The sequence below is a fragment of the Rhopilema esculentum genome, chromosome 8 (genome assembly GCF_057945365.1).
Source record: "Rhopilema esculentum isolate cy_ngs chromosome 8, ASM5794536v1, whole genome shotgun sequence".
NCBI lineage: Eukaryota > Metazoa > Cnidaria > Scyphozoa > Rhizostomeae > Rhizostomatidae > Rhopilema > Rhopilema esculentum.
In genome coordinates, this window is record NC_142822.1 from 4923858 (window position 1) to 4935471 (window position 11614).

The 11614-nt window shown below is 37.5% G+C and overlaps 1 protein-coding gene across 1 annotated transcript; it reads right to left on the bottom strand.

Annotated features, from left to right (window-relative positions):
• Window positions 1-1087: 1087 nt before the first annotated feature.
• On the bottom strand, window positions 1088-4559 carry LOC135694917 (gamma-interferon-inducible lysosomal thiol reductase). The gene is made up of 7 exons (XM_065213801.2): window positions 4291-4559; window positions 3723-3944; window positions 3261-3335; window positions 2999-3094; window positions 2365-2445; window positions 1776-1841; window positions 1088-1432 (listed from the first exon to the last, which is right to left on the bottom strand). Exons 1-7 carry the CDS (start codon window positions 4423-4425, stop codon window positions 1298-1300), a joined length of 810 nt encoding a protein of 269 aa, XP_065069873.2. The 5' UTR covers window positions 4426-4559; the 3' UTR covers window positions 1088-1297.
• Between the last annotated feature and the right edge of the window lie 7055 nt (window positions 4560-11614).

Sequence of the window (11614 nt, forward strand, 5' to 3'; positions counted from 1 at the left end):
TACCCAATATACCCCCCTGATTCCCGAATTCTTGCAACGTTTTTAGCCCGATTCCCGACCATCAATTTTCCTAGGGAGCACAAAGTACGAGCAGGGGGGGCTTGACACATATGGTTTAAACAGTTTTATATGTCAAATTTACTATATTGCCTTGAATTTTGTCACTTGCCGTCTTTAGCCACTTTTTGCAAAAAATGCCAAATATTAAGTATCAAACTACCAGAAAAGCCTCTTTATACGGCTTTAGCCCCCCCCCCTACTTTTTTAGACCCCCACTTTTTTCAACGCTCCGCGGTGCCTGTTGAAGATGTTGAAGCGAGAGGGCGGCAGAGAAAGATGTTTCTTGACGATTTGGCGTTGATGGCGGGAAACCTTCAGAAAGGGGAGCTTTTATATCTAGCCTGTGCTCCAGACCCTTAACCTGAAGGAAGAGTCTGGAGCACAGGCTACTGGAGCACAGGCTACTGGAGCACAGGCTACTAAAAGGGTGTGGTCAAAGAGCGTTTTAAATCGCTTACCTTTAGAATTAATGCTTTTTATTACATTTTAAGATATTTTAACCATATTCTATAACGTGCACAAACGTTCGGAAATAATGGGCGTTTCCCATTTTAAAAAGGGCGTGGTCTTGACAAATTTTTCTCTGCGGCCCTGGTCGTGTGTAAAATTTTTCCCTAGAGTTTGTCAATTTGGTGGAGACAAACAACAAAAAGGGGTATTGATAACAACAGAGGCAAAGCCCTGACAACTTAGCTGCCTTGAATAAATATACTATTGAAAATTCCCCAACAGATGTTCTTTTTTTCCAGAAGTGGGTGGGCAAACACATGTTCAATATTTCAGCACCATGTCAATATGAATTCAAGGTTATTATGCAGATTTTAATAGTAGGCCACACTCAATAACTCTTATAAGAAAAGGAGCTTTTTGAATTTAAGTGAGGTCAAACTTTGTAATGCTTGAGAAAAACGCAAAGCACATCTGAAATTTAGCTGATGAACATTTGCCTAGCACCTGAAATAGTGCAGTCAAGAGGACAAAAGATAATTCTAAAACAGTTCTGGCAAAAATTGCATGCTTGCACAAATCTCTGTGAAAATTCTATTATCAAAAACAAAAAACTTAGAAACTGAAGTTTACATAGATTTACAGCACTGCTAAATTAAATTCTAGGGAGCACAAAGTACTAACATCGTGAAAGAATTTTTGCATCTTGGCATTTAATTTTTAATCTCGTTTTTCCATTAAATAATTGTTACTTTATATGAAACTCCTTGAAAAAAACACAGATTCCTTTTCAGTCATGATAGCAAACATTGCCTCTTTGCTTTGATACACTCTGACAAGCTGCTGGTTTGGGTCCTTTGTACGCATTACAAACATACTCAAGCATTCCTGTCTGAACATCGGACTGGATATCCTCACTGTGCACCTTAAAGAAGATATTACTTCATAAATATACCATAAGTGTCAGAGGTAACTGCAGCTACAATTACAAAGCATTGGGACATCACAGAAAATTTTTTGCCTTCTTCTATCAAATTTATCATCTTTGCAAGGTCCGTGAAGGGGTCTCAACCAGGGTCAGCAAAATTCCACTCTACCTGGCTCTAAGTTTTTTGTAGGCTTTGAAGCTTTGATTGTTCAAACATTCAACAACGATGATTTTAAATAAAGTCAATGACAATTGGATAAAATTAGGACTTGAAGCAAAAGCACCATTTGTTCTCACTGGTGAAAAGCATGAGAAATCAAGATCATCAAATGCCACTTACTCCGTTAACAACAATCCAGGGAACATACTGATGAGGAGGGTTCAATGCCTTTGTTTTCAATGCCATCTAAAACAAAAATGCAAGATAAGAGTGAGAGGACAATCAAACATGCCAATAGAGGCAACCTGTAGAATTGTCCATTGTTGAGAGGTGGTTACTTTGTTGCAACTTTTTTCACAAGGCTATCACCACAGGAAAGAAATTTTGACAAAAAATTATTTATAAGACCTACTGCAATATAATAGTGAGTGAAATGTTGTAAACTGGTGAGTAAACTCCCAGAAATCCAGCATCATTTGAAATGTTTTTCCTTGCTCTGGTAAATGAACATTGGAAGGTGACATTATATTATAATCAAGTCAATTTACTCCCTACATAAAAGCCATTACAAATGTTGACCATTCTGGAGAAAAAAGTGCTTGATGTGTTCTCAGACTGCTTGTTTTAAACACACTGCAGCAATCTATTTAGCTGACTGTCCAGCAAGTTGGTTCTTAGGCTTCAAATGATAAAGTAATTAACAATCTTAGATTACATCTTAGATTTCACAACACATTGAATAATTTGGGATAGTGATACAAGAACGAACCTGATGTTCCAATTGATTTCCTTCAGTGCCACTTGCACATGTATCTATTGGTTTATAATCAATACCAAGAGACTGAGCACACTAGAAGGAAGGAATATGTTTTTTTAATTAATTGAGCCATTGAGATATGTGGCAAATTCAATTTTCATTTTGTTGTGATTCAGAGAACGCCATGGTAAAGAGGTTTTGGACACAAGTGGAAACTTAAGAGTTTCTGAAATCAGTATTTAAAGTGGCTAAAAGTGCAAATGAATTTATTTTGTAAAAAAAGTGTTGATCAAAGCAAATAGCTGCATGATGGTGATAGGCAGCCCAAAAAAGGCATTCAGAATAAAGCCAAGAGCCCACTCTGGAAAATGATCGGTGGATCGGATCAGATTTTGTGTTGTGCAAGCGCTTTGGATGCAAATATGGTCACATGACTGATCTGCCACGGATCGAAACGGATCGAAAAAAAAGTTGAAATCATTTCAACTTTTTTTTGAACTGTTCCGGTACAGTAGTTTCTTTTGATCAAAATCGAAAAAGAACATTTTAAACAATAGGGCACTTGCCCTAGTTGCTAGGACCCATTGTCTCCCTTTTCATAAGAAAATTTGAACAACATAAGAATACAAAGAAAATTAAAACATACTGATTTTGCTACACTGGGGTATGCTCCTTTTGATTCTAGACAATATATGAATGGTGCCCATAAAGCTATCTTTCCAAGGTGGTTGATGGCACAGGTCTAAAACATAGAAAGGGAATGGTTAAGTAGATTAAAACTCTTTCCACAGTCTAATCATCTGTGAAGGTCACAAAAGAGACCATAGTTTCATGTTAACACATCTCAATTATAAATAAACAGGGAGGTGAAAGTCAAATGTTGAAGAACAAATAGATATTTCACAGACCTCAATCAAATTACCAACACACTCTTGTTGACCATGCTGACAATAATATATGTACTTGTCACCTTGTTTATATTCCTAGAACAAAGAAGCAGAGAGGGAATAGTCATTATCCCTTTGTCTATTGTTAAAATTCTTGACAGGTCCATGCAAACAGCAGACTGTTGGACTTTGAAACAAATGATTCCAGAACCACAGTACTCTAAAATTGAAACATATTCATCCCTGTTGGTGCACTAACTTCATTGACATCAAAAATCTCAAAAAAGTTTTAAATGATAACAGTGGTAGCATAGTAACAAGATAAAAAAGAAATGTAAAACAGTTATTGAGCAACAGCAATGAGCAATGAATATTACATAACTGAAGGAATGAAAAGCAGTCATATACTCATTCCACATACAAATAGCATTGATATGCCATGTTATTTTGAACTGGCTTATGTTATAAACAAGTTTCCCTTACCCTTGCATTTCCAAAAGGTACCAGCTCTAGCTCTAAAATACCAGTTCCATTTAGCTTCTGATAGGTAGGGTACCACTGTGTGTTGATAAATTCTCTGCATCCACCACAAAATGATTCATAATACAATGTTATCTTTACAGGGTCAGCATCAGGACTGATTTTGTTTCCAATATCTTTTGTGGGTGTTGATTTGTTCCATTCAATTTGACAATATTCCACAACCTTTTGAAAAATTAGATAAATAGATTCGTATCTACAATTATAAACTTCACATTTCAAGAACTTCTTTTATTGTAAAGTATTACATCAAGTTTACTAATTTATCCTTACAATAGCATATGTCACTGACACTGACAAAGATTCACCTTATAAAACGCTTAAAATTTTCAATCCAGTTGTTAAATGAATTCAATTTGACTTCAAGCCAAATTTTTCACCTTTTATATGCCCAAAATCTCAGCAGATTCGCGTCATACATGCATGCGCTTTTAAGTTTACATCGCTTCAGCACTTTTCAGAAATAAAAAAGATGCAAATCAGGTTACTTTTATTAAAATTTCTGACTTACACCACACTCCTTAGCTGTTTCCAGACTCTTGCACCAAAATTCAGGATTGTTGCATCTCTTGTTTAGTCCAGCCCATGGCTCTACAACGAAAGCGTTTGCAGCCGAGACGATCAGGCAAACCAGCAAGCACTTCATTGTGAATCGAAGAAATTATGGAACTGAATATAATATTCTCAAGGCCTAGGCTGTTGCAACAAAAACGCTACAACCGCAATGCAGTTTTCAAATTTCAATGCAGGCAAGTGTTGTTGCTCTACCACAACAATCACATGACTATCGCGAGCTTCACGTGAGGCATGGCCTCCGCAACACCCACCTCTTTCGCGTTGAGAGAACAACCCATTGGAAGTCGCACCCACAAAATACCACATTATTCAAGGCGGGGCATTTTACTACCTACGTAATTTAGTTGTACTACACTATTTTTTGAGAAGAAGCTCAGAAATCGCCAAGTAATGAAGTTTCTCAGGTCTTGTACAAATTGAGTATACTCTTTTTTATAAGAACCAGATAATTAATACCAGGGGCGGATACAGAATAAAAGTTGACGGTCGCACATTAACACTCCAAGAACATATGTACTTACGAATAAACAGGAGATTTCTGATAAAATCTTCTCTGTTTTGGTAAACATGAGACATGAGGCATAAACTACATTTGTTCTTCGACTGGTCATGTTCTTTATGTTCAGAAGATTTCTGACTTGATTGCAGGAAAAATTTGCCATGCGAAGCTGAAAGGACGTCAGAGGAGCATAGGTGATCTGAAAAATAATTACTTATATTGGCAGTTTTATTATAGTATAATGGCTTCATCACTTTTCCCAAAAGCATAGAAATTACTCATATTTTGTACCAGAACTTAATTAAAAGCACCTGTGCTGAGTTTGTGTAAATTAGTGTTTTGTGCAAAGATTGTTTCTAGAAGATGTCACTAGGGAATTATTCAAGACTGTAGAAGAAGGGGGCTTAGGGGTCTCAGCCCCCTTCTACTTTTCAAAGGGGGGCTGCACCCCCTCCCCTTTATTTCTGGCTGGTTCTAAAATTTGATGGCTGATTATTGCCAGGATCAAATCTTTGATTGAAATGATATTACTTTTCGGCATATACATTCATTTATTTGTTGGAAATTGATTTAACCCTAAAGAAAAGAAAAGGTAAAAAAATGGATGTTGAGGAGGCATGTAAACGAAAAAAATTAAAACGTTTATTTTGTATACAATAAAGAGAAAGCGCTATGGCTCCCCTCTACATTTGTTGGCTCTACACTACTGGTATTATTAGGAAAACTAATACCGTCGAATAACACAGGATTGGGGGGGGGGGGGGTCTTTGGCGGGTATCAAACACCTGATTCTGCAAGAAAATTTCCTTTTTACCATCATTCCGCAAAACTTTCTTGATTTTACCGTAATACAGAGTTCTCAAAATGAAAATTACCGAACAAACTGCCCATATATCAGCAGAAAGTTTACAATATATCAAAAATCCGTCCGCCCACGAAATATGAAGCTTGTGCAGGTCCCTTTTTATCAATCTTTCTAACATTCTAAGATTCTCTGAAAATTTCATCATACTTAGCTGACTTTCCCTTCTGACATTTTACCTTTTTAGAGTCTTTTTGATGGATAGTGGATAGAATTATTCTTATTTCTTTAGTGCATGGAAATGAGCTAGCAAAATATTAGATAATCCAACAACAATTAGTGCTGTCTTCGACGGCTCAAAGTTTTCAGATCTCCCAACTTATCTTGGCACAATTACGTAAATGATGCCGTTCAAAAAGTTATTTTTTGACTGCACCCCTCCCCCTATTCAAGTATAATTTTTAACCCAAAATCACCCATCTGATGTAGTCTATATCAATTCCTGTCCTGCAAGTTTCAACATCATTTGTTGGGCAAGCGGCAAAAATGTTTAGTGAAGATTCAGCATTACTGATGAATCAATTTTGGGGTGAATATAAGTTTTAAAAACAAATGTAGGGAAAATTGAAATATATTTCTAAAGCGGTAACCAAATTCCCCCGGAACACTACCTCGTGCTATAGTGCAATGAATATGTGGAAAAATTGTGCATTTTGTGTTAAAAGCATGATATTTGGCACATAAGTAGATCTCACACAGGCAAACATTTTAAGAGTTGGAGGCATTCTAAAAATAGATTTATGATGTATTTATGACGTCATTTCCTTAGAATTGGATATCGTGTTACAAAATTGAAAATAGCAGTAAGGTAAACATTCTGATTAAAAACAAACTATCAAAAATTGCCCTGATTGATATGAGAAACTTAGAACAACAATTAATTTGATTAACTAAGTACTTAATTTGAAAGAAAGCAATGCGCATGCGTGAACTTTCTCGAGAAATCCTCCTATGACAACTGAAGTTACTGGAAATCAACAATGTAACTTATTCTGAGCATTCCCCTCCACAGTAACAAAGCGCTGTACATTTCATTTGGGATCTGTTACATTTGCAGGCTTTCTTGCACCCCTTTTTGCATCCACATTTTACAAGAATTCTCAAAGTTTCCACCACTTCTGGAAGATCACTCCATTTCGGCTGCCATGTTCCATCTACACTTATCCAACCGCATTTGTCTGGTTGCGGCAAAGTCGGCGAAGGTTCAAACATTTGCTCCCAGCAATTTGCTTGAAGTGCTGCTCTACGAACATGCTGCTCCAGGGCTGCTTTTGTCGGAGGTATATTTTCCAGAGATCGACTCTTCTTCGCAAAAAGCTGCAATCGTGCTTCATTTACATTTGATGACTGACTTGACTTGTCATACATTACAACTACGAATTGCTCAATTGTGTTCATGTCTTCTTCTCTGATATAATCCGGTTGTTGCATTATCCTAAGGAAGGGCCCATTAACATCATTTACCATGTTCCATGCTGCCATTGCGGTTTTTTTGCCTTTACTGTGGAAAAATGAAACCGTATCACATCCTGTTAAAGCGTGAAACATAGTTATTACCCTTGCTTTGTCGTATCCAATAGATTTGAAGATCAAATTGGCATCAATAACTTTGAAGTTTTGTTGCGATCCAAATGCTATCTTGATTTCCAAATCTTTTAACCTCGCTACAGCATTTACAGCAAGAACAACTACATCTGTGTCGACCGTATAAATCACTGCCTTTCTCAAGGACGCCCGATTAATTGCATCAGCAAGGTGCAAAAACATTCTTGTGTCCGCCTCCTCGTGGTTGCATGGATGTAACAAAGTTGTATCTTGATTTGGCCAACAGAGAGCATTATCGCCTATGGTTACAATAACATTCTTTTCGATTGGTCGAAGATTACTGTGAATATATTCTGCAATATAAGAAAAAATTTCTGTTTTGTTGTCACTATTTCGAAGGAATGACTTCCAATCCTTTGGCACAGAATCGCTTGCTTTCACACGTTTTCGTGCTCCTTCCCCTCGACTAAGTCTTGCTGTATTCTTCAATGATCTTTCATGATACACGTCAAAGACTACGTCCATTCTTTTGACACCTGAGAGAAAGTTCTGTAATCTGGGAAGAACCCTTTGACTGACGTAAGACTCAAATGTCATTTTACCCTCTGGTCTTGTTGAATTTATCAATGCTGCTCCGTCAACCACTGCAATCTCCCCTGAATAATGAATGTTCAATCCTCCACTTTTCTGGGTACTTGTTTCAAAGCATTTTAGCAGTTCTGCTTTATTCCCGGGTCTCAACCTGTCGTTAAGAGAGATAGATGGTGGACTAGCTTGATTTTCGTGCGAAAAGAAATCTTTGAGGTCGCCTTCCCTATTTTGACAAGCAATGAATAGTCTTGAAAAAAGCGAAACATCATTCTTCATTGTGTAGAGTTGAACTTGAAGCCTCGATTTCTTCGGGGATGTAGTAAAAATTGTCAATTTGTTTCGTTTGATTGGATCCAAAAGAGAAACAGTTGCTTGACTTAACCTCTCGGTAAGGAACTCTTTTAACTGCTTTTTACCGATCTCTTCAGCTTGGTATAAATTCTTTATGGCATCTCCATCTAGCATAGCTCCGCTATTGATAATCACCAAACAATCTCTTGATTCCTCTAAAAATGGATTTCCAAATTCTCGAAATACACTTTTCAATTTTTCTACGTGATCATGAAATCTTTTTTGAAACTCAGGTGAATCTTCATGATGCCGAAAGTTTTCTTTAGTTGTCTTTTTAGCAGCTATCTGACTCTTGAACTGCTGTTGAAGTCTTGCAACATAAGGTCCTGCCAGCATCCAACGAGTAAGTGCAACTTCGTTTGACGTGATTCCGATTATGCCGCCGTCACCTTTTACTTTCTTGTTATTCTGCTCATGAGCTTGATCGATGGAAATGCTCGAAAACCCTCTGTTTGAATTTTGCACGACAAATTTCCCGTGAACAAAATTTTCATAGATAGTAGGATGATTTTTCGACAGATTTTGCATATCCCTCAAATGAACTGGAAGCCACCGCGAATAATTTGTTTTGTCCAAAGCAAAGAACCAAGGCAGTAGTTCCAGAATTGTATCAACATATGCAAGAAAGTCTCCTCTTCTGATAGATCCGACAAATCTGAATAGGAGAAGCTGGAGATTCAAAACTATGATCCAGAATTTAAACTGGGGCTTGCTTTCACTTTCGTTGCAAAACGACGTTAATGTACCTGGTTCTTGGACAGAGTATGCTTCTAATAACAAAGAATGGAGGGCAGCAGCAGTAACTTCATGAGCATAACGGCTTCTTTTGACATGTGAGCAATGCAATATAGCATCTGCCTTTCCAATTGTTGTGATGCCAGCTTCTACTAGAGCTTCCACCCAGCCACTCCCTTTTAGCCAAGAACCAATAGCTGTCATGAAGGCTGATTCGATGTGAAACCCACCCATCATTACAATTAGTTTGTCCTCTCCATAGCTTTCAGGAAAACTCCACTGAATATTCTTTGCTATGCAGAATAACGGTTGGTCAAATGCAATGACAGGAATTTGTCCTGGATTGACAAAGGCAGTGGCTTTCTTTATAAGGTTCATCGCATGGCACATCAAAGAAACTGAATGCGAATCCTCTTTGAATAATGGCAGCATTGACGAAATTGATTTTTGGGGCTGTCTTTCATTTAAAGACTGCGCTTTTCGAGCATGAAAGGCTGCCCATGATAATCCGCTATTTCGTGATTGCAAACCTTGTAGCCATTCATCGTCTAGAAATGCTCTCTGCTGTTTGCTGTCACTTTGCACAACCCCATATTTACTAGTGGGCACTTGGTTATCTTTTTCCTTTAAATACATTGACTTGAAATTAACGAAAAACGGTGGAACACTCCATTGTCCTTTCAACCCACTTTGCTGTGGAAGTGGCACCTGTTGTGGTTCAATGTTCTCATTGGGATTAGGGTGCTGAAATAGAGATATCCCAGTTCCATGAAACGAGTTTTCTGAGGTTGTAGAAGTTGGATTATGATCCAAATTATCATAGGCTGAAGTCACAAAAACGCCTTTAACTAATTCTTGTGGAGATACTAAACCATCTGCTCTAAACCTATTGCATTCAGCAACACAAATAGCATTTTCTATCTCAAGAACGCGATTATATGAAATGGATAGCCCAAGCTTAAAGAGCTCATCCACTAAACCAGCCTTCCTAGTATTTGAGTAAATCTTTAGTCCAACGTAAACTGGTAATGGTGTTTCACGATCTTTACTTCGATGCTCCTGTCCACCGCTGCATGACTGCCTTCTTCGTTTATAGGAATTATGCACTATCAGTTGAGCAATAGATAATGCTGCTTGATCGTCGAGCATCCTATTTTCGTTTTCCATTTCTGATTTACCTGCCATTCCTGGGCCGTTTAAAATCATCTTGATCAGTGTGAGTAGTGTATTTGGTACTGCGTTCTGCTGACATTCTTCTCTAAAACATCCCTCAAATCTTGATTTTGACTTAAAGATTTCATCCCGTAGTATTTCAGCTGTCATTGCAAGATGTCTACCTTGTTCATCACCATCTTCTTTATAGGCACAATGCAAAATATCACCGATATCTTCTTGAAAACCAATGAAAACTTCCCTTCCACTATTTCTAGCTTCAAGGTACGGTGCAGTTGCAAGGATCCTGTTCTTCAAATGGGTACTATGTATTCTTTCTTCTATCTCAACGCCAAGGTCTTTCAGAGTCGCAGCATACAATCTAACTAAATCTGATAGCTTAAAAATTGACTGTCTTCCCTCTGCCCTTTGTTCGTCAATGTATCTGAGAATTTGAGTTAATGCAATACCTTGCACAATAGCTTCAGATGAAGGCTCGCTAGATTTCTCATTGCTCCTTTCAATGTTATAATAGGATGCTAAACATCGTCTATGATATGCTGCTTCTATTGCAACCATGTCGCCACCAGCAAGCTTTGCTAGGATCCTTTTATCCTGAGTCATAGTAGCTACTTTGCGAACTCGACTGTCAACTTGTAAAGTCATGACTTCGTGCAAAGATTCTTTTTCAGAAGAGGGCTGGTCGCAAAAAAAGCATAGACACTCTCTTCCTTGAGATTCGCCTGACTGACGCAAAGATTTTCTTCTGACACTGGAATCAAGAAGTGATACATCATCTTCATTAGTTGCTAGGAGTGACCTTTTACGCAGCCTACTAAGACTAGTATTATTATATTTCAAGCTGCAAGATTTGTGCCATTTCCCTTTATTCAGCAAAAGAATGGATTCGAGATTTGAGTTGTCAAAAATTTCAGCAGCAATTGTTTTAACTCCCAATTTTGCGAATTCCTTTAAGTTTCTAGAAAGTGTGGCATAACCGCTGCCAATATTACAACGCAGATGAGTTTCATTGGCAGGGCACTGAAGTTTCTCTTTTGTTTCGTTTTGGCAAATGATGCAGAGGTCCCAATTTATATTATCTTCGTCTTCAGTTTCCATTAATGTTTGTTTTTGTGCTTACTATTTATTCAAGCCTGCAAACAAAGAATTGATTGGAATCGATTTCATCATCACCATCAATTTATTTACAGCTTGTAATTTCATAGTTCTTATAAAACTAATCTATACCAACTATTTACAATAAACCTAAATGAACACACTCATTTTTTTATAACAAACTGACTATAAGAAACGTGTACTGGACAGTCAGGAAAAATTAAGAAACTTCAGTACTCGAAGAAAAGAGATTAAAAAACTATTAAATCGTGATAAAACTGAGAACAATGAAGTTTTGTATAATCCAAGAACATGAATGCCCTGATGGCCTAGAAATGAGGCACAAGGGATAAAAATATACTTCCCATATCTAAATACAGCATCGGAACGGAAGCGAATCTCTTGACG

Bases quoted from the DNA above. Each gene is read 5' to 3' on its own strand.
- LOC135694917 (XM_065213801.2), bottom strand. From the start codon at position 4,425: ATGAAGTGCTTGCTGGTTTGCCTGATCGTCTCGGCTGCAAACGCTTTC. The intron at 3,945-4,290 runs GTAAGTCAGAAA...ATTTTTCAAAAG, and splicing joins AAACAGCTAAGGAGTGTGGT to GTTGTGGAATATTGTCAAAT. The intron at 2,446-2,998 runs GTATGTTTTAAT...CCTTCCTTCTAG, and splicing joins ACCCCAGTGTAGCAAAATCA to TGTGCTCAGTCTCTTGGTAT.